Source organism: Lichenostomus cassidix, chromosome 24 (assembly GCF_008360975.1).
Source record: "Lichenostomus cassidix isolate B80296 chromosome 24, HeHo_3.0, whole genome shotgun sequence".
In the NCBI taxonomy this organism is placed as follows: domain Eukaryota; kingdom Metazoa; phylum Chordata; class Aves; order Passeriformes; family Meliphagidae; genus Lichenostomus; species Lichenostomus cassidix.
This window is the reverse complement of record NC_139504.1, coordinates 3,007,331-3,030,342: the sequence shown is the minus strand read 5'-3', so window position 1 is coordinate 3,030,342 and position 23,012 is coordinate 3,007,331. Positions and strand designations below refer to the sequence as shown.

General features: G+C 53.7%; 1 protein-coding gene and 1 long non-coding RNA gene across 2 annotated transcripts in view; one reads left to right on the top strand and one right to left on the bottom strand.

Annotated features, from left to right (window-relative positions):
- The window catches only part of JAM3 (junctional adhesion molecule 3), a 30,395-nt gene extending 16,519 nt beyond the window's left edge, over positions 1-13,876 (bottom strand). Inside the window, exon 1 of the mRNA XM_085081694.1 lies at positions 13,776-13,876. Coding sequence (XP_084937820.1) covers positions 13,776-13,827 — 52 coding nt within the window. The 5' untranslated portion in view covers positions 13,828-13,876. The remainder of the gene's footprint in view (positions 1-13,775) is intronic.
- Positions 477-12,070, top strand: LOC146427475 (uncharacterized). The gene is made up of 3 exons (XR_014856365.1): positions 477-984; positions 7,197-7,438; positions 8,732-12,070. It is a non-coding gene; the product is annotated as an uncharacterized LOC146427475 (long non-coding RNA).
- Positions 13,877-23,012: the final 9,136 nt, after the last annotated feature.

Below are 23,012 nucleotides of genomic sequence, written 5' to 3'. Positions count from 1 at the left end.
TGGGGGCAGCCCTGCATCACGGGAGCAGATCTGAAAAGGCTTCCCTTGTTAACATCGAGCACAGGCTGCCAACCTGCGCGGGGAGAAGCGCCGCAGGGTTCAGGGGAGATTATTTTCTCAGGAAGCGCACCGGGGAATTAAAGGGAGCCCGAGCAAAGTCGCAGACAGATAAAGATGAAAAGCGTGACACAGAGAGCTATTAGGAAGACGCTGACATAAATGAGCAGGGGGAGAGGGAAGGGAGTAATGCTGTGTCAGAGCAAAGAGGACAAAACCCATCCTGGCTCGTCCCAGCCTGGACTCCTGACCAGGGCAAGTTTGTTTAATAGAGCAGAAAGGAGCCTTGGCACAGAGGGGTTAAAAGATTACTTGTCCTGGGGGAGTTGAATTAGCCACATATCTGGGAACTAACTTCTCCCAGACCCTGACTTGTTTTTCTCCTTAAACATCATCTGCTGCTATTTTTAGCAGAGAATTTTCTCAGCCGAATGCTCCCAGTTGAGCCCTGGTCAGAGGCCCTTTTCCCAGGGAGACACAGCCCCAGCAGCACGTGCTGGTCCCTGGTTCAGCTCAGCTCCGTGCCACTCTCCTGCCAGCTCTGGGCTTTGTGTGTCACACTGCCAGCTCCCTCCCAAGCCATTGGGGACAGTCCCCACCATATTCAATGTCCTCACAGACCCTAAAAAGCCAGGGAAGCTACAACATCAGAAACAGCTAAAGGGAGTAGACTGGACTTGGTAACTTGCCTGGAGGTTTTAGGAGCATGAATGGCAAAAAAGGTGGGAAGGAGATCGAAAGAAATGATTAGGCTGACATTAATAACAGGATCTGCTTCCCAGCACTGAAATCTGTTTGGATTCATTCCAGTTCCTCCGAGGGAAACCATGGAAGCCTTCATTGTTCATAAAAGTTGCAACTAAATTCGGACTGCATAAAGCTTAAGGAAATACCTCTCAGAGGACAACCCTGCTGGAAACAAATGAGGTAACTCCCTTCCTCTTCTCTGCTTTTCCTGGGGCTTTCATTCCTCCTTGGCCAAACCTCCAACCTGTCCATCAGCCCATCAGTCCTTTCCCCTGGCTCCTGGCTGCTCAGCCTCCAGCACTGCTATCAGTCTGCCTGGCTGCAATTAGCGATGTGTCAGTGGATGTCTGGGCTGGTTCTCAGGGAAGCAACGCTTGTAACTTCTTTTATCTGCAGCCTGATTTAATACCTGCCTGCCAGAGATCAGCATGGAAATCAAAAGGCCAGATCAGGGCGCATGGATGGACAAATTGAGCAACACAGGAGCAAACCCGTGGCTTGTCTGTGCTAATGTGCAGTTCAGGCTGGGGGACCCGGGAGGATTGAGCTCTCTGGATGCTGGGGATGAAGTCCAGCAGTGCTGGGCACAGCAGAGCCACAGTCGGGAAGGTCCCTGTAACAATGGCCCCTTCTTGGTCAGTGTATCTGCTGGTCTGTGTGTCTTGGAGCCACGTCAGTGAAGCAAACAGATTGGGAACATATTTGCACTCCCCACAGCAGTACAGAAGCCAGCCCTGACACAGAGGAGCAAGCTGGGCTCTTGGCTGCTCCGTGCCTCCGTGCCAAGTTTCCAGCTCTGCTCCAAACCTGTGGCTTAGCCCTCCTGTGGCAGGGGGAGAGGACAGGCAGGGCGAGGAATGCTCCCCTCCCAGCCCCTGATGCACGGTCTGGCAGCTCCCTGCAGGACAGGGGAGCCAGGCTGAGCTCACCTGTGCTCCTCCGAGGCTTCCCAGGTGACATTAAACCTGGCACGGTGTGGCTTTGCCCTCTGGAGCCCTGGCAGCACACAGATGCCACACAAGACCTCATCCTCGTAGCAAGAACTGCCTGCAAAACGTTTTTCCCAGCCCTGCAGGAACCCCAGGAGCCCCGGATTTCTCTCCTGACCTTCCTGCACGCATTCCAGCACACGGCACTTAACCTTTGGGGCTCCTTTGAAAATCCCAGCGCCAGCGTTTCACGGATGAGTGTGCTTCCCCTCACATCTGCCCCCTGTATCAGATGCTGCCAGCGCCTCTCTCTCTGCTGGCTCTGCTCCCAGCTGAAGGACAGACAATAGGCTTTGAATCCAGTCTCCCAAACAGCCTCGGGGAGATGGCAGATCAGAGACAGAGCTGAGAGCAGGGCTTGCCAGCCAGCGACAAGTCCCTCCAGATCCCAGCCTGCCTTTGCCTTCCCTCCTGCAGCCACGGAAGTGCTGCTGCAGTGGTCACTGGGCACACAGACCAGCTCTGCTGGGCAAGTCGTGCTGCCCTCCAGGTAGCCAGAGCGAGGGAGTCTTCTCTCAGCACTCTGCTGCTGCCAAAATCCACTGGATCATCCTGGATTCCCAACCCACCAGCCATAGGACTGGTCAGCAGAGCTCTCCTGGAGCTCTGTGCCATTCCAGCTCCCTGGGAACACACTGGCCACCTCCTGGACCTGCTCCTGCTCACTCTACCTGCAATTAAGTGATCCACATTCCACCTGCAGGAGGTTCAAGCAGGGTCCAGTGAGAGCTATCCTGGATTCTCCTGAAGAACCATTTTCTGTCTTTCTAGGACTAGCTCTGCTTCTGGAGCCATTCAGCCTGCTTGGCATCATTCCTGCTGCTTCAGAGATAACAACACAGGGTGAGAAAAACCTGTCTAGACACCATTTACCTGCCATGGACTCCCATTGCCACATCAAAGCACCTCTTCAAACAAACCTGCAAAATGGCCAAGTAATACTCCCCAGCTCTCCTGTGCCTGCTCCAGCCAGAGGCAAGGACTCATCCCATCATGCTCCAGAGTTTATCTTTAATCCAGGCCCTTCTGACAACAGGAAGAGAGGCAGGATGAACAATCTCATTACAGGCACATCAACAGAAGGCACCTGGCTCACACTGCCCAGGTGGGGGCTGCATCCCTTCTGCACCCAGATAAAAGCTGAGATTTGAGCTCTCTCTGAGCAGGCTGCAATCCCCAGCTCCTTTCAAAACCTGCCATACACTTGTCCCTCCTGCTCAGCTGCTGGACCCCTTGCCTTCCCAAAGCCATGTGCAGGAGTGCTGGGTGGGTTTGCTACAAGCTGGGGATCGAAGAATATCCTGTGACACCCAAGGAATGGAGGCCACAACCCAGCTCATCCACCAAGAGGCAGCAAGGCACTGTCACAGCAGGACAAGGGACACACAGGACACACAGGAGCTCAGGTAGATGCTTCAGACACCTTGAAACCACGGAGAGGATTTTAAGTCTCTTGAGCACAAGTGACTTGAAGTCACTGCTGTGGGGAAGCACCTGGCACCAGCATCGAGCACTGACCCCATGCAGCCACCACAAGAGCAACATCTATCTCATTATTTTAATCAGGGTCCTTTGAAATACCTTCTGTGTGAGAGACAGCTAAGAAAATCCCGTCTGGCTTTATTCTGTCTCAGGCAGAAACAGCCTTTATTTAGCAAACTGCTGCTAACAGCTCTGTCTCATTAGTCAGTGTTTAGGGAACCAGGCTGCAATTGTTCTGAAGTCTGGCATTGCAGAAAGAGCCTTGAAAATGAGGTCTACAGGAGACAATTCCTCCTGACAGCCCCACAATGACCTAGAAATCCTACTTAATTCCCTGTCAGGGAAAAGTGCTGAGTAACAGCGAGGTGTAGAGGCACTGGGGGCTGATCCGAGAGGGAGCTGCAGCCTCTGCTCACACTTGGGGCTGGGATGCAAGTCTGGGGGGGCAGAGCCAGCCCTGCCCAGCTGCAGCAGCTCCCGAGAGAGAGCCTGAGGGGCAGAGGGATGGGGTTTGCTGTGGGAAGGTTTGTAGTCTCACGTGTGACAGACTTGGCAGCAAGCAGAGAGTTGAGAGCAGAAGTCCCTGATAACATATCAGGAGGAGGTATCTGGAAAATCAACAGCAGCACCTGGATCTGGGCTTCTCAGGGCACGAGGCACTGCCTGCTCTGAACTGCGCTCATCTGCAAACTGTGCCAAAACCCTGCCAGGGAACTCCCTGGCTCAAACAGCTCCACTTTTACCTCTGTTTCCAGGTTTGGTGTGGCCAGCAGCTCACCAACTCCAGTGCTCCCAGCAGAGCCTGTGCAACGTCCTGCAGTGGAGCAGCCTCTGGAGCTGCACAGGTGCCATCCCGAGGACGTGGCATGCACGGTGTGGGTGCCCTGAGGAGTTGGGGAGCGTTTGCCACGTTCTGCCCCAGCCACCTTTCCCCCATTCCCTCGGAGCAGCTCGCAGCAGGCTGGGGCAGGCTTGGCCCGCAGACATCCCTCTTTCAAGTGGTTTGCTTTCCACAAGCAGCACGTGGACGTGGCCAGCAACCTCTGGGCTGGGTGGCCCAGGGCCAGCTGGGCCAGAAGGTGAGGCAGAGGAATGCAGGCTGGATACAGCTGACCTTGAAGACCACCCCCAGCACAGACCCTCGCAGGCATGTGCTTGCCACCTGTTTCAGCCAGCAGACGAGGGGCTAAGGCAGGAATTTTGGAACTGAATGCAGGCTCTGTTCATGAGGGGTCTGGGGGCTCCCACCCTCGGGAGGCTGAGGGTTCTGTCTCGCAGCCCCTGGCACAGGAATGCAGCTCAGCCCAGCACGTGCTGAGCACAGCCCTGTTTAAAGCGCAGCTCAAATGTGCAAAGGACTGCTGTAAAGAAAAAAAAAAAAAAAAAGGGAAATGTGCAAATGGAATCACCAGCCGAAACAGCGTCTAGAGACAGCCCCAGCCAAGTCCCTCGAATGTCAGCAGCAGAAGGAGGGCTCAGAAATGGAGAACCCGGCTCAGTCTGTGCTGGCTCTGCTGGCACACAGCGAGGATCTGCCTCAGAGACATGAGGAAAAGACATATGCTGAGAAGGGAAGGACCAGCTTTATTTTACCAGCCTCTGTTCCCACCCGAGATGTGCTTTAAAGACTGCCTTGCAAAGTAGGAATTAAATCCAAAGGTGCCTATGCATCTTCCTCGCTGTCATCCCCTTATCAGTTATCTCCAGCCTGCTCTGAGCCAGAAGATGAAAGGATCATAACACCACTTATCTTCCCACTTAAGAACATGCTTAAAAGCTTGCTCTTAAACGGGAGGGCACTCAAGCCGGGGGAAGCAGCTGTAAATTCTGCAAATGGGTTTCCCTGCATTTCCTTTGAAGGAGCTACTGCTTCTCAATGAGGGACACAGATACCAAAAGGAAACTCGGAAGGGAGGAGAGAGGGAAGCCTTTGTAGCCAAGAGAGGCTTTGCCTCGTGTCCAGGACAGGGAGCTGAGTGACAGATGTGACAGTACAGTGTGTGTGCCTCAGAGGTGACCGAGGATGAGCCAGGAATTGAAAAGCTCCTGGGAAACATGGAAGCAGCCAGAATGATGCCATATTTGTCACTCCAAAACCACGGACTGCCAGCAAGGTTAGGGATCCCCTCACATGCTGCAGGCAGGACTGCTGCATCCAGCCCTGCTCCAGGACCAAACCTTGAGGCCAGGACCTCTCCCACACAGCCCCGTGTCTGAATTTGACCCTCATCTCCCCTCTTTGTAGAGCTGCTTGTACCCGCGGTGAACCTGGGTCCAGCCTGCCTTTGTCATTTAATAGCTGAGTCAAACTGTCAAAACAGCCAAACAGGACCCGTTCCAAATATTTGCAGAAAGAGGAGGATCAAGGAGCCTGCAGCAGAACACCAGGAGCCTGCCCAGGCAGGGAGAACAATCCCTATTGTGCACCACCAGCGGGATGCTGGTGGGCGACGATCACGCCTTGGGACGTGGGGAAGAGCCTCCAGATCCTCCCCTGCTCGGGAATAAACTGGAATTTGGAGTCCCCTCTGCCCCCTGGCAAAGTCCCAGCCCTGCAGGATGCTCAGCCCTGGTCAGAGCTCAGCTGTTGGCTCGGAGAACGCGAGGAGCAGTTGGCAGTGGGAGATACTGGGGTGCCTTGGGAGCTGCTGCCAGCCCAGTGTGGACTTCAAAGGGCTCCTCTCGCCCTGCTGTGTGGGAGAGGACAGCTGAGTGCTGGCCAGGCCCACCAGGGCATTTCTGATGGCAGCAGGGAGGGGTTGGTACCTGTGTGAGCTCCCGTCCAGCACGGGTAAGGCAGCTCCGGCAGGCAGAGCTCGGCGCTGCCCTGAGATTTATGGGATGCTGAAAACCGGCCAGAATGAAGGGAAAACACCAGCTCCAGAAGGATGTTTACCGACTCAAACAGCCAGTTCTGCTTGAGGGAGAGCCCACGAGGCTCAGGAGGCGATTACAAGGCACTCTGCCAGTTCAAAGGCAACTCCATCAGCTCTGAAGGAGATAAGGCATCTCCTCCCTGGCAAATCAGAGCAACCTCAGCAGAGCAGCTGAAAGCAAAGAAGGAGCAAAACCAGCAGCTGTAGGAGCCTCTAGGTCAACAAGGAGATCCGTGGTGGGTCAGATCAGGATCCAACCTGTTCCACATGTCTCCAGTCCCATCAACAAAAGATGGAGCAATCCCACTAACAGGGGGTGCATTACTCCTTCCACCTTGTTGGTATCTAAACACCTCAACAACCCCTTCTTCCAAGGATTCTCACAGGCTGGGGAAGCCAGGGCTAGTCCAGAGGTCCAGAGCACAGATTTCCCTTTCCAAGATGCCCAGGACCTCCCCAGCACAGAGCAGATGTTTTTTCCAGGCTCTAAAAATAACCAGCTCCAAACAACGTGGTGGATATAAAGAAATATTAGTCTTCGAGCTTTCACTCCAGATCAATACCGAAAAAAAAAAGATTAAAGCAAAGATTTAAGTGTGTATTAAAAATAGCTGTTGATAAGTTCCCTTTGAGGGGATAAAAGCTGTTTTACAGAAGCAGCGAGAGCTGCAGGACTTTGCAACACCTTCCCCGCCGTGCAAGCTGCCGGAAATCATTCAGGAGAGTGTCAGCAGCCAGAGCCTCAGGAGGAAGTCCATTAGCAGGCAGCAATCTCCTTAATGGACCCTGGGGTACCTGGGAGAGATGCTGTGGATGAGATTCACACAGCCAGTTATCATCCCATACTCCAAGGAACGCTCCTCATCTGCATGGCAGCCTGATAGCACCATGAATTAATCTTTTGGGGAGCTTCCAGTGAGCAGGGACACAAATTGGGACAGCAAGATTTTGCTTTTTCTGATAGTCCCCAGCAAACAGCCACGAACAGAAGCTGTTCTGTATTGCAGGTTACAGCACTAACATCCATCAAACCTCTGTTTTCCAGGCATAACATCCTGGCAAAACAAAGAATGCTGTCTCCATGGGTGATTTTTGGGCTGAAGGATCAAGCAGAGCCTTGTACATTTACATGCAGGCAAAATCATTAAGTCCTGTGCTGTGCAGCCACCTCCACTCGAGGTCTGAGAGAACACACAGCCACCCCGGAGGGATGGGAAGTGGCAGGAACCTTTCTGCTGGGAGTAAAAAGCAGGACTGCTGTGCAGAGCTCTGTTTCTCTGCTAAAAGGTAAGCCTGGCTCTCAAAAGAGCTCTCCTCCATGACCTTGCCTGCCAGCCTTATTCCATGTTGCTAATGAAACACAACTCCTGTCTTCCTTTGGATATGTGGGATTTTATGGGTTCATTCAGCAACCATGGAAGGACTTCATGGTTCTACATCTTGAGACACACTGGGCAAGAGTGTCAAAAATGGCAATTTCATTAGATATCTCAGCAAGAGTGAGCAGGGAAGTCAGGTGTTTTCACCAGACGTGAAATTTTAGAAGTATTTTACTCCCACCCTTCAAAACAGAGTCTAAAATGTCCCAATTTACATCCTCTCTGTCAAATACTGGCCACTTATATAAGAAATTGCCCAAAGTTTATTAAGGCAGGGATTTTCAGAAGAGGTCATGGGCATTAGAAACCCAGCCTAGTAATAGGAACAAATCCCCTTAGATTTCAGTGGATTTCTCCAGCTCAGCAGAAAATCTTACCTAGGCCACCGAAATATATTTTTAATAGCGTGATTAAAAATCTCGAAATACTGCTGAACATTGTCCACTGCTGCCTTTCAGCCACATGCCAAAGGCAGAGTAAGTCTCTGGCATTGCTGCAGTTTTAAAGCTCAGTGTCTTCAAACAAGCCAGCTGTGCCCAAATGAATTAAGAGGACTCTTAAAAAAACCTGCTGATCTCACATTTGTGTTGTAATAATCAGGTACATTGAAAGGGAGGAGGTTTGAGTGTGTTCTGGCTTTAACTCTGAAATCCCTAGGATTTATGACTTAAAAAAAAAAAAAAGAGGAAAAAAAGAAAACCTTGGGCATTATGTGAACACAATTTAATTTAATCTACTTCATCTATTGGTGCTCTGAAAAACCTTCATTTCCCCTTGTAACCGAGTCTGTGTTAAGCCCTGTGCTCCAGCCCACGAGGGGCACCAAGAACCCAATACCTGGGATTATTTATACTGACAAGCAATTCTTGCATGACAGAACAATTCCCATTAATGTTTCCAGCTTATCTGAAGGACCTGTGGGCTGTCAGGTTACAACACGTAGGTGCATTAGTTTCTTTTTAACGAGTCAATGCCAGCCCAGGGCTGACTGGACTCACATTGGACAGGTTTCAGCAGTTTACAAGTGAGTTCATGGGAATCTGACCCAACTGTGCTCTCAGGAGCTGGGGAACTTTCTGAGATGTTTGGGTTTATTATTATTATTATTAATTATTGTTATTATTTTGTCAACTCCCATTTAGGAATTTTGCTTCTGCCTCTTTCCTCTGCCTGTTTTCTGGTTTGGAACGTGCACCTAAAGCAATTTCCCCCAATCCCCAACACAGCAGAGGAACACCTTTGACAAGACACTGAAGAACTACAGAGAAACACTCTCTCCAGACCTCACTTTTTGCACACTGGGTTTTTTTTTTTCTAAGACCTTTGAAGGCCTGGCTGAGGATGCTGCTCTGAAGAACAGGACAGCAGCTCTGTTTGCAGCTGTCTTGATGCTGTGCTGGACAGCTGAAGTCCTGCCCAGGAGTCACACAAAGCTTCCTCACAGCACAAATGGCATCAAAGTGATACCAGGACCTGCTCCTGATATCATTTAAACATGTTTTAAACATCTCTAAAATACACCTCCCTCAAGGTTTATCCCCAAGGAAGCTGCCTGAGCTCTGAAATAAGAAGCAGGACTTGGTGAGGAGTTGATTATCCCTGTGACCAATGCTCTGGTGAAGTCCATGGAGTGGATTCCATGAACTCCTTGCTGTTCCCCACAGGTTTATTTTGCTAAGTCCTCACAAAAAGAGAATTAAAACTCTCCAAACAACACCTCTCTCCTCAGGTTATTCCTGTGGATGTTGGTGCTCTTGAAGGGTCATAAGCAAACAAAGACTGGAGCTTTCCAGCCAAAAAAAAGTCCAGTTTTTCTGTTATTATTTATTCTTCTGAAAGTGAAACCTCTGCTTTCCAGCAGGGAGTTGGAGCACTGTGACCCAGCAGGTATTTCCTCTGCCCCAAGCACAGCTCTTGCCAGAACTGCACCCAAACAGCAATCCAGGCCCTTTGGGGGAAATTTCAGGCTGTGTCCAGAGCATTCATTAGTGCAATTAAAGCCATTAGGTGGTTCTGAGGCCATGTCCTGACTCAGCCAGGGACTTGCTGCACACACCCTTAACTCCTCCACTGCACAGAACTGATCTTTAGTGGTTGAATTTGGTTTTGATTCTGCGTCTCACAAAAACACGATACTCCCTGGGGGCTCTGAGGGAAGACAACCAGCCCTTATCAACTGGGAGATGCTGCTGCACTTCAAATTCCAGCCGATAGAGAAGCCAGATTGAGAATGTAATTATCCTAATTAATTTTCTATCTGGGATTCATCTCTTTTTACACAAACAGCAGTTTCCAAGAAGGCCACCAGCCTTTTTTTTTTTGCACAGAGAGGTGGTTTTATCTTGTTGAGGAGCAACACAAGCCCTTGTTGTGCAGACAAGGACTCTTGAGGACTCAGGATCCTGTTGGCCTCTGGAAATCTTTCCCTTTGCTAACTCCCTCCCACCACTTCAGGCTGGCTCCGTAAGGAGTTCACGAACCTTCTCCGGATCATCAGGGCTTGAAGCAATCAACTGTGAAGCATTAGCTCTAAATATACAACTGGGAGGCCAGTTCTGCTTCAACACACAAACACTCGTGGCAGAGGATGAGCAAGCAGCCAGCCCAATTTGCAAGAGGAACTTAAACCATAATCCAAGTAAGCTGTGAAGGAAGGGAGAAGAGAGCAGGAGTTGAGCATTGCTTTGCCCTTTGGAGATGGCTGAAGTTAGGGGCAAACTGGCAGGAGGCCACCCACAGCTTTTGTCCTTGTTTGTGGAGCTAAAAGGAGCAGCTCATTCCACTTTATTTACTTGTTTAGGTGATTTTTTGGCAACTCGAAGCGTGTCCCTGGTGCAAACCCTCCGTGTGTGGACAGATCATTGAAAAACAACCTCAGCAGGCCAAGAGACCCAGAATTCAACTTGTACAGGGAAAATAAACACCGAGAGGACCCAAGCTCACACAGCAGAGCAACGTCTCAGCCCGCAGACCAAAGCAAACACATTTTACTCTTTGAACCTCCTCGTGTTTCAGCAACCAAGAAATTCTCAGAAGTATTTGGGGCAAGAGGGAATGTGCTGGTGTCACGTTCTTTGTCAACAGCTGTAAAGGAGATGTGCATCCAACCACTCTTTGGTGGAGCTGCCAGATCCTGCTTACCCAAAAAGGAACACCAAGCCCTTCCTAGGAATTTTTTGGAAGATGTTATTAAGCGTCTGATTTTGGCAGGGATCTCAAAGCTGTTTGTCCCGGTTTTTTACTGCCTGTTGAAAAGAAAGTGATACTGCAAATAACTTCCCATCAGAAAATACCAACAAGCAACTTATCATCACTGCAAGAGAGCTAACAACATTTTCACTGAGTGGTTTCTGGCACTGACAGCTGACTCAGAACAGTTGTTGGTGGCTGGGACAGATGGACTTCATATATTAAAAAAAAAAAAAAAATAGGAAATGAGAACTTCTACTCCACAGATTTTAAAAAGCCTTTTGCGAAATCCGACAAATTACCAAACCCTCAGAATTAAATCAAAAGGAGATTTGAATATAATGAGCTTTAAGACTGAAATGTGCCTGGGACTTGCCCGTATCTCTCCATCAAGGACTACAAGGTATCAGCATGTTCTATTTCCAAAAGGAAATACTTGAGAGTTTTGGGAGGGTCTCCACAGCTCTGCCCTTGGTCCAAACCCTCTAAAATCCAAATATTTGTTCCCCCAGGGAAGCTGGCAAGGACAGACCTCGAGGTAGAGCACAACCCTGATGTCAGTTGTAAGCCCCACTTTCCATCACCGCTGCCGAGAGCTTCCTCTGCTTTAATTATGACCATGGCATTTCCCTGATGTGCAGAATCTTTAGATGCTTTTAGTGCCTAGAGCTGGGAATGCACTGAATGCTCCATGCTTCACTGGCTCCTGCTCCATGGCAATGTTTTGAGGCCACAATCAAGAACAAGGGCTGTTCTGGCAGTAACACACAGGAGGAGGCAACCCCAGCTCACAGCACTTGGAGTCAAAGCAGCACCTTAGACTCTAGAGCAGGTCACACTTGGGGTTTCAGCATCTTGGGAGCTTTGTCTCCCTTTTTCATGCCTTTTTTTTTTCTCCCCCAAGTAATCAGTTTGCACAAACACATCCTTCCAGTCACACTCCCATCCCACCACCCAGCACCAGCCCTGCAGGCTTCAGTGCATGTCTAATTTTATGTACTGCTGACAGCCTAACCCTATTTCAGTGGGGTGCCCCCAGCACCTCAAGTCAGGCGTAGTGGAACTAACCTTTTTATTCTCGGCCTCACTCTGCCCAATCTTCTGGGCTTATGAACCGAAATTCCAAAATTACTGGAAATCAACACAGGACGAGGCGCTTTGAATTTGAACTGAATGGAAAGCAAAGCCTGGTGCCACTTGGTTTACTCACCAGGTAAATGTACTCAGGCAGAGGTGTGAAACCAGTGGTGTTTGGCTGCTTTTACCAACTACTGTCTGCCTGAAGAAAGGCAGAAATATCTGGAGTTTGTGTCCAGTCTTGCTATCTTTTGGGGCAGATTCAACAGGACACTTGGGCTCTGCTCACAGAACAGAGGAAGGAAATGGAGCATCTTTGTACCCTGCAGCCCAGCTGAGAGGGAAAGTCGTGTTAAAGCTGTCGTTTTCCCCATTCAGAGGGAGCAGCTGAACCCAGAGTCAGCACCGGGCAGACTGTGTGATGCTCAGGATCAGGCAGTCCCGATGAAACTGTTTCTGATCACTTTCTCCCACTGAAACTGTTTCTGCTCCAAACCACAGCAAAGCAAGTGAACACCAGAGCCTGGAGTGTGTGACAACCCTCTCCTTGTTGGGGATGAGTGTCAGAGTCATCCTCTCACCCCTGCGCTGACTGATCGGGTAAAGAGTGCCCAAATCTCGCTTTACTTGAGGCCCAAGGCGACTCTGCAAGTTCTCAGGAGTCGCCGGAGGATTGTTTTTTGTCCTTAGATAAACTGTTGGAAATATTTGCATACACCCCAGCCTTGAGCTGACCCACAGCAGTGACTGGTGAGTGTGCACACGCTCAGCCCCGGGTATTTCGGTACTCAGCTGTAGGCTGGTTGTCAACCTAACCCCACTCCACCCCATCTTCTCCTCCTGCCATCTGGGCAGACGGGGGGGGAGGACAACACGAGCCCACCGGCTGCTGTCCCCCTCCTCATCCCCCCAGCTATTAATAACCAGACAACAAATGAGCCCAAATTCATTCCTGAGCGGAATTAGCAAATGTTTTTGCAATTAAAACTGCAAACATTCATGCGGGGCCCCCCGAACAATAGGCGCCTGTGCCTGGTCTTGAATAGGCACTAGTGTCCGCCCTGCCTGCCTGCCGAGCCTGCACATTCCTGGCACCCTCAGCCCTGGACCCGCTCCTTGCTGAGCTGGGTTTTGGGATGTTCCCCCCTGTCCTGAGCGTGTGTGTGTGTCCCACACTCGCTGCAGCATCACGCTCCCGGCGGGTCCTTGTTGCCGGCCGGCCCCGGATCCTGTGTGCTGTCCTGTCCCCCATCCCGGCTGATCCCACGCTGTCCCCGCATCCCCCAGCTCGGGCCAGCGCATCCTTCCTCTCCCTTCCGTCGGGGCAGCGCATCCTTCGGTGCTAGGGCAGTGCATCCCCGCCGGGGCAGGGACAGCGCATTCCTGCCCTTCCCGGGATGGGGACGGGAACAGCGCATCCCTCCTCCCTCTCGTTCTCCGGGATCCGGACGGGGCCAGCGCATCCCTCCTCCCTCCCTGCCCCGGGATCCCGACCGGCCAGCGCATCTCCCCCTTCCCTGGGACTGCAACCGGGCCAGCGCATCCTCCTCTTGCTCTCTCTCCGGGATCGGGACGGAGCAGCGCATCCCTCCTCCCCCTCTTTCTCCGGGATGGGGATGGGAACAGCGCATCCCTCCTCCCTCCCTGGCTCCGGGATCGGGACGGGGCCAGTGCATCCCTCCTCCCTCTCTCTCTCCGGGATGGGGACGGGGACGGGCACAGCAGCGCATCCCTCCTCCCTCCCTGCCCCGGGATGGGAACGGGAACAGCGCATCCCTCCACTCTCTCGTTCTCCGGAATCCGGACGGGGCCAGCGCATCCCTCCTCCCTCTCTCTCCGGGATCGGGACGGGCACAGCGCATCTCTCCTCCCTCCCCGGCTCCGGGATGGGGACGGGCACAGCGCATGGCGGTGCCCCGGGGCGCGGGGCCGGCGGCGGGCGGCGCGGGGCGGTGCGGGCGCTGCCGGCCGGTACTCACCGAGCAGGGACAGGAGCAGGAGCCGGAGCAGCTCCGGCCGCCGCAGCGCCATGATGGGGTGTGCGGAGCCGAGCCGAGCCTGCGCACTGCCCGGGCGGCGCCGGCCCGGGGGCGGGGGTGCTGCCGAGCGCGGTCCCGGCTCCGCGGGGGCACCGGCCGGGGGCGGGCCCGGCAGCGCAGGGGAGGGGACCGGGACACACCGCACCCCCGGGCAGGGCAGGGCAGGGGACGGGGACACACCGCACCCCCGGGCAGGGCGCGCTCCGGAACCGCGGGTGCGAGAGGGGATGGCGCCGGCAGTGGGATGCCTGCGGGTGGGGAGAGGGGATGCTGCGGGCTGTGGGACCGCCGTGAGTGGGGAGAAGGGGTGATCCCGACTGTGGGACCCCCGCGAGTGGGGAGAAGGGATGGTGCCGGCAGTGAGACCCCCATGAATATGGAGAAGGGGTGATCCCGGCAGTGGGATGCCCGGACGGTGGGAAGAGGAGCTGGTCCTGCCCGTGGGACCCCGACAGATCGGGAGAGAGACACCTCTTCAGTGGGACCACCGCGGGTGGGAGATGGGATGATCCCGGCATCTGGACCCCCGCGGATGGGGAGAGGGATGATGCCAACAGTGCTGCAGAGAAGGGCTGGTCCCAACCGCTGGTTAAGCTCTGTGGAGAGAAGGAAACTCACCCCGAGGACAGCTCTGGGAGGATTTTGAGGTTTTTGAGCCAGGATATTAGCAACATTTTGGTTATAATGTTGCTATATATCCGAATTTTGCTCCGAAGTAGGTGTTCCCCGCCCTGTATTTAACAAGAACCCCTGAAGAGAGCTATTTCACGAATAATTTTCCCTAAAAAGCCAACTCACATTAGTCTGTGAATTTCACTATAAACTTTTAACAACTTAAAATAAGCGAGAAACACAAACAAGCAGCTGGGCAGACAGCGCTGTGCTTGAGGAACTTCCTGACTCATGGAATCACAGACTGGTGTGGGTTAGAAAGGACCTGAAAGATCATTTAGTTCCAACCCCCTGCCGTGGGCAGGAACGCCTTCCCCCAGCCCTCGTGCTGCACCAAATCCTTTCTGACACAGCCAAATGTTTGATTTAGTGGTTTTGCCCTGAAAAACGGCTTTGCGCAGAGAGCATCCTGAGCTGCTGTGTGGTCCTCAAAAGTGCCCCGGGATGTTTTTTCCTTGATTAACAGAAAGGAACAAAAATTATCAGCGTGGGGCAGTGGCCCTGAATTGAGCGATCTCTGTGTTAATGCTGGCTCTTGCGTCACTGCCAGCAGTGTCTGATGAGGATGTAATTAAGAAGCTGTTGAAGATCAAGCAGCTGGAATGAAAGCCAGAGCTCTCCTCTGCTCTGTAAACCAGCTCGGCAGAGCTGGCAGAGTTAAGGAATGTAAAAACGTATTTAACTTGATAACGTAGCAGATCTGACTCGAGATGCTAATGAGTAGATTTAAAGAGCTGATCTGAGCCCGGTGAAATTAATACAGGGAGTCTCATCAATTCTCATGGCCAGATGGGACATTTCCCTGAGGATGAAGGGGAAGGAACAGCCTAATAAGGCTATGTGGCTTCAAACCTGACTCTGGCAATCTTTGGGCTGGGTCCCTGTTGGGTAAGGAATCATTTTAACACAGTCCATTTGGGCTGCTCTGACAGGAGAAGTAAAATGTGATGACAGCGAATATAATCAGCGATAAAGTGCAATCACGGAGGTGTCAGGATCCTCTTCAGCTTCCAGCAGCAGCTTGATCAGGGCAGAGAGGAGATGAGACAGAAGAGACAAAGAAGGATGGGAGGTCTCTCGCTGGACTGTAGAAAAAAGAAAAATAATTCAGTTTGGATGGTGCTTGGAGCAGCCTGCTCTGGTGGAAGGTGTCCCTGCCCATGGCAGGGGGTGGAACTGGATGACCTTTGAGGTCTCTTCCACCCCAAACCATTCTGTGATGCTCTGACTGGGGATGAGCCGTGCTGGGAGAGCCACAGGAAGACTGTGCTGAGGTGTGCTGGCTCCCCCAGGCCATCTGGGCCACTCGAGGGGGAGCTGGATCTGCTCTCAGGAGCTCTCCTAAGCCTTCATTTCCCCCTCCAGGCTGCTGGAGCTTAGCCTGGGCATGTCCTGAGAGCGTGTTTGTGAATAATCAATGCAAGCAGAGGCCAGGTTCAAAGAACTGGCAGAGGAGGAATAACCTTAATGGATAACACCAGGGTGTGAAACCTTGAGCATCATCTCGGATATCCATCCTGCACCAGAGGGATGTGCCAATTGCTTGTCTCAGCCTGATACAACCGGTGCCAGCTCTTCTCTTTGTGCTGCCTCCGTGCTTTTACTGCAGCCAGGTCCTGCCTTTTCAGCTGCCATCGCCTCTGAGGAGCCCTTTGAAATGTGAAACTCGACAAGCTCAAGGAGTCACAATAAATATTATACAGGAATTGTAGCGCCCATCAAACCGGGATGGCAAAGCACTGCTGTGTAAAACATTGATTTTCACACACAGATGGAGCTCCCTTTCCCTTATTTAATGTTGAAACGAGGAACTAGAATAAAATACGTGCTAAGGGCAGCCCTGTGTGGCACTGGGATGTATCCAGGCATGAGGAGGGAGCTCTTCCTATGGTTTCCTTGTTCTCTGAAGTTTTCCAATCCGTGCTCCAAGCAAGAAGAGGAATCTGCAGGATGATAGGGAGGGAGCAGAAACCCTGCAAGGGAGCCTTCCTGAGCTCCAGGACAGCCTGTGGTATGGAGTGATGGAGAACAAAATGTGGGACAAGGCAGTGGAGCCTCACTCCTGGCACTTGTAAGAACAGAGGGAAGGTGACCAAGGACTAAACTGAGGGAATTAAAAATACCCTGTAGGGATTTCTGAAGGTTGTATGGATCGTGTTGCACATCAGGAGTTTGGGATCTGAAGGCGACTCAGAGAAAATGGATCCTTTTATGCTCGCAGTGCCTGGAGGCCCAAACAGAGTTTCAAGCCCTGCTGGGAAGAAGCTGCTCCAACCTGTAATAACAGGCTGTGCCTGTCACGATGAGTTTTCAATAGCAGTCCACATGGCAGGCGGGAATGTGATTATCCAAGGCACCGGGGCTCCCAGGGCTCTGCCAGAGAGCTGTGCCATACCTTGCGTGAGGAGAGCAGCCTGTCTGAGTCCTCAGGGCTGTCCATCTGGACCTTCCCCAGCCAGAAGGTTCGCTCCAAACCTCTTTAACTTTGATGCTGTGATTGTGGCAGGCCTCTGCTGGCCTGGGAGGAGGGAGGTCCTGGCAGAAACCTCCACCAGGGAGAGGGTTTGGCTGCTCTAAGAGGAGAGAGTGGCAGCACTGGGGGGAACCTGTTGTGTTAAAGAAAAAATTTTACACAAAAGAGGAGGGTTCTGGGGCACACTGTTTGCTCAGGGGGAAAATGCCAGCACACATGATTTTGTTAAATGATTTGAAGTGTCCCTAGAACCACCTTTGTGTGTGATAGATGGAAAGTCACAGGGGATGTGGGTAGCTGGTGACAGAACTGGCCATCAGAGAGGAAAAGCCTCCCCAGAGCTGCGCTGGGGTGAACAGGAGCTGTGTCCCACCCTTGCCTGAATGGGGCTTGTTCCCCTCTGTGGGACAGGACCCGACTGGGTGGGACATTTGGGAGCAAAATCCTGCCTTGTCTTGAAGTATTTCTAGAGTGACTTTAGGCTCTGCAGGTATGTCTTTCTGCATATCCCCCCTGATCTCAGGATCCACATACCCCAGATCGTTCTCAGCAGCTCTGGGAAGAGATGCAGGTGTCTGGCCTGTGTCCATCCCTCTTTCACACCACTTCTGCTGCTCGGGCAGCTTTTCATGGACAGCCTCGTGCTACAGTGCCTCTCACTCCTAGCTGAAGACAGCATCTCTTTTTTTGTCTGCTGGAGTCTAGACAAGCTGTTGATTCCCTGGTGTCACAGACCGTGACCCCACTCCTACACCAGCCCCATCATTTCCCCCTAGTTCATTGCTCAGGCATATGCTCATCTATTTTGAATCATTTGTATGTGTGAGGCTGAGTGGCTCCTAATCTCGTCTCCCTCCCGGGGCGTCAGTCACACTGGCATGTGCCTTTTCCCTGTCTGCCTCCCTCTCTTTATGGACTACGGGTATTTTTAACTCTACCCTCTAATTAGAGGCAGTTTTCTCGGGATATTTTGTAGCTCTCACGTCTGTGGTCAGCAGGGCGGGCAGCTAGCACCAGGGACTGGCCATGCATGGAAAGCTTCCTGCTAAATAAGCACAGTCCCAGCAGCAGAGCCCGGGATGTGGGGAATGCCTGCATTCCCCGGGGGCTGCCTGCAGCACCGTGCTGGGGTGACAGCTACCCAGAGGAGCCAGACAAACCCCCTGAGAGAGCCACAGCTGCCTCCTCGTCCTGCAGCTCAGCGCACTGCCTGCTCAGAGCTCCCTGCAGCTGCCTCCGAGCTGCACACTTGGTGCTCCCGACCTGGAGCAGCCACATCCCTGGGGACATCCCCGAGCTGAGCTCCCTTACCCCGTGCTGGTCCAGGCATGGAGAAGGCAGTGATACTAATCAGAGGTGGCCTTGAACCAGGTGTCCCCAAGTAGGGAGCTGTCTCCTCGTCCTTCCAGCACCCTCCAGAGCCCCAGCTTGCTGGGAGCTGTGATCCCCAGTGCAGAGGCACAGGCAGCTGTGCTGTGTGCCTGGTGTGAGCAGAGCTTTGCTCTCCCTGCCAAGCACACAGCATCTGGCTGGCCCAGGGCAGCCCCGGGGCAGCCTGTGGTGTGCTGCACATCTCCTGTTCACAGCCAAGGCCTCACTCTGCTGCCACAGCCCCCAGCAAAGCCAGGCCAGCTGGGCATCACACGTCACACTGACTGCCCTTGCCAAGGCGAGCAGGGCAGGGGGGTGGCACGGTGGCTGGACCTGTCCAGCTCTGGTGTCAGCGCTGCTGGACAGGTCACTGGTGACAATGAGCGCTGCTTCCCCAGGCCAGCACTGCGTGGAGAAGGTGGATACAACTCCCTTTTCCTCTGCTGGGGCGTGGGAGCAAGGGTGGGCTGTGAGTGGGAAGGGGAGGCTTCCTCTCTCTGCTGATCCCACCCAGACTCTGGCGCACAAACACTAATAGCTGCTAGAGATAAGGCTCTGTTGAATTTATCTCTGCTCTTGAAAGACAGAGAGGGATGCAGAGGGAAAAACATTTGCTTAAGGAGAGTGAGGGATGTTCTGCAAAGCTCAGCGCTCAGGCAGTCTTGATCTCAGGCTGCTCATGCCCTGGGGCAGAAGGAGCTGCTCTGCTTCCTCAGCATCATGGCAGGAGGGCAGTCGGGTCTTCAAATCCAGCCAGTGCAGGTGACAGCAGCCTCCTTTCTGAGTGCTTTTCACTGCCACCCAGCACAGCCATCTCCCCGTAATCCCGTGTGCTCCTTCCCTCCCTGAGTCACTGTTTACCCTGGCTCCGAGGGCTCCTGCTGCCGCGGTGGAGCAGCCTCATCTGCGAGCTGGATTTTCCGAGCCCTCCGAGGTTGTTTTGACATGCCTGACTAACAGTCCCGTGTCAGCCAAGGGTCTCCCACCACCCAGGCAGCACCTGGCTCGCCAAACAACACACACCCCGGGGCAGGCAGTTGGCCACCCAAACACCCCCCACGCATTATTGCACTGCTTTATTGTTTAATAACTGCCTTGGGTTTCGCCATCCCAGCTCTTCTCCATGTGGATCCCTGGATAAAGCTGGTTTTCATGGCTCTTGATGGAAATCACTCAGGTTCTGCATTGGCAATGTGCTCAAGTGCAGCAGTTGCTTTGAAGGGAGTCAAGGATTTAATTCTTGTTGGTCTCTCGAGTCCCTGTTAGTGATAATTTCCCTGTCCCATCTACCTGACAGCTTATCCAGGTGATGGCATCCCACACCTTTGGATCTGAAGCAGTCACAGGAGGGCTTGTCTTGTGAAGAGAGCTGCTCAGGCTCCCTTGGAGGAGCAGGGATTTCTTGCTGCTTTAGGACTTCGAGTTTCTGGAGGGCTGTGAGGCTGGGGGGACTCTCCTCATGTCACTGAGTGCCATCCTCAGTCCCCTCCCGCTGTCCCTGGGCAGCCTGGTGGGAGCAGTGTCCTGCTGCCCTGCAGTGGAGTGCAGCACTGGGTTTGGAGGAGGAGCAGGGCCTTAATCTCTGCCAGTCGAGTGGTGCTTGCAAAGACGATTAGACATATGCCAGCTAATTCATAGTAAACAGGATGGAGGGAGAATTTGCCACTTATAAATGGCAGATGAGCAAGCCCATCATTCCTGTCACTCCCGGGTAATACATGCTGACATAAGCCCACTTTAGCTGCAAGTTTATCATTGCTAATCCTGATGCTCCATGCCTCTCTTTTCCACCCTCCTGGCATCTTTCTTCCCCTTTCTCTGTTTTGTCTCCTTCTCCCTCACTCCTGGTATTCCATGCTGGGAGCAGACAAATTCCTCAGCATCCCCCACCCTTTTCCCAACACATTTGTCTGCCAAGGAGTGTTTTCCTTTCTCCTGAAAGTGTGGCAGATTAAAGCCACAGGGAGATCCTGTCATCCCAGGGGGTTGGATACACGACTTCCCAACCCCACTGCACCTCTCATCACCTCCATTTGCCTCTCTGCCCCCTTTGGTGGTACTCTCCTCGTGATGCAGCTTTGCCCAGGTTCCTTCCAGGTGTGTTTCCTCTCCAGTGCATCCCCCACATGTGGGGCCAGGGCTCAGACAAGTGAGGACACCTTGTGGGTTGTGCTCATCACTGGATCCCACCCAGCCTGGGGTTTATCCGATACTTTTCCCCAAACAGACACTCCCGTGGGCTCCGTGGCAGCAGCACCACAGGGAGCTTTATCTTGGAACCACCCCGTTGTTTGGAGAGCCACGTGGCCAACTCAAACACCATCCTCTGCTGCTGGAGCCTTCGTGGAGGTGGAGGGGAAGGTAAATGGCCATGTGGGACAGCCGTGGCCATCAAGCCCGACCTGGCTGTGGAATAAAGAGCTGGATGGCACCAAACTGGGAATTAGTGCTCAGTCTTGTCTCTGCCCCACTGGAGGACTCTGGGCTCACTCCAGAGTGTGGCAAGGCCAGCTGGGATGCAAATCCTTCTCCCTCTGCACCTGTGTGGGTGCTACAGGACAGGAGCAGGAGCCAGACTGGTGACATTTTTCCTGGAAGTCCTGTTGGCTTTCCTTCCCAGTGATGATAGGAGTGTCCAGGCTGTCCTTGCTTGACCGAGCCACCCACGCAGAAAATGTGGCTTTTTTTGTGGTACTCTCAGCGTTGTCTCAGAAACGTTCCCTGCTATGCTCCTTCATTCAGCTAAACTCCCTCCCCCTTCGTGAGCCGTGTGTCCTGCCTGGCCTTCATCCCTTGGATTGGATCAGCTGGAGAAAGGAGGTCAGAGACAGGAATCCCATGAACCCAACCCCTCCCCTGGGGCAGGGTGATGGGAGGTGGTTTGGGGCAGGCGATAGACTCCGAGGCCCCTTGTGTCGAGGGAGGACAGAGCATCCTTCCCTGGGAAAAACCCTCCTGGGAGGGCTGAGGGTGCAAAGCCGTGGAGCACCTCTGGGATGGATTTCTCCAGCCCAGGAGTTCCCCCTTGTGGCAGGAGGCTCGGGCTGGTGCGGGATCTGCCGGAGAAGGCTCTGGATGCGCTGGGATCCTCCAGGAGATGATGGGTGTGCGGTTATCACCCGGCAGGGTGCGGAGAAGCGGCGCTGGGTTTGCATTCCCGTGGCCGCAGGGGTGCCTGGATGGGCTCGGCAGCTCTCCAAGCTCCGCATCTCCCCCAGTTTGCCTCCCACCTCACCGGGGGTGTCGCTCCAGCTTTGGGCACCCGGCACTGTGTCCCTCTGCACCCTGCCTGGTCACAGGCTCGGTGTGAGCACCCCTGGATCCCTCTGTGTGGAGCAGGGATGCTGCGGGATGTGAGCGATGGAGAGCCAGTTTGTGGTGGGTAACCCCGAATCCCCAGCTGCGGTGGGGGCTGCAGCAGAGCCGTGTGACAAGGCCAGGACCCGAGCCCTGTCCCCTCTGTGCCCGGCTCCGTGCCGGGGCACAGCCTGGGCTTCCCTCTCACCAGGGAATAGCGAGTGAGATGCTCTGCAGCTGCCTGCTGACGTTTGCGGCTGCAGCAGCAGCCAGCCTTGAAGAGGAGGCCTCCCCGAGCTCCCCTGCGCCAGATCAGGGTGTGCAGAGCCTCTGCGAGCCCCGGGGAGCCGAGGGGAGCTGGCTCTGTGATGAATCAGCACCTCTCTGGATGCTGAGCAGGGCTCCGCACGGCGCGGAGGCGACAGCGCCCGGGCGGCATCGATGTTTGTTAATGACTGTATTGGGGACGCTGTTTAGTCACTGCTCCCACCGAGCCCGAGAGGCACCCTCGGGGGGGGGGAAGCTGCTCCTAAGTCCCCAGGGGACATGTGAGGCACCCACAGTGTTTAGCACGCTGATCGCCGGGTCCCACGGGAGACCTCTGCAGTGTCACCGCCGCTGCTGCCACCCTGCCTGTCCCCTCCCTGCGGAGCCTCGGCGGGAGCTCCGCTCCGCAGCTGGGGAAACTGAGGCACGGCGGGCAGCGAGGGGTGACAGCAGGACACGGCCCGGCCGTGCTGATCTCCTAATGGGCAGCGGGGCAGAGGGATCGCGCCTGCATCTGGCACATCCAGGGGGATTTACTCGTGCCAGAGGGCTGCAGATTTAACTGGCGAGAACGTGAGCAAAGCCATTAGAGGATGAGGGGGGATGGTCCTTAAAACGCTGGGCAGCGTGGGGTGTGCTCCGGGTGCACAGCGGGGACATTTTGGCACGGCGAGGAGCCAGTTTGAGGGCTGGGTGCTGTTATTAAACTCTGTGACGGGCGTTTTCCCACTCTGCCATCTGCAGTGCCATGAAACTTGCATGAGATTTGAGACGAAAAGTCTATTTCTTTGAATGAAGTTTTAATAAGATCAAATTGGAAAAAGAAAATAGTGCCTCTTCCCCCTCCCCTCCTGCCCCGCTTCCCTGATTGCTACTGGGTTTAATCTGGTGGAGGGAAAAACCCTTGTGAGCTGGAGGGAGCCTGGACGGGGAGCTGGGTGCAGTCAGGGGGTCTCTGCAGGGGATGAGGGGTGAATTTGGGGGATATAAAAGCTGTGGGGTTGCAGCACAGGGGCTGTCCTGGTGCTCGGGGTGGTGGGGGATTCACAGCCCATGACAGGGGCACTGACACGGGTGCAAGGATTAAATGACCTTTA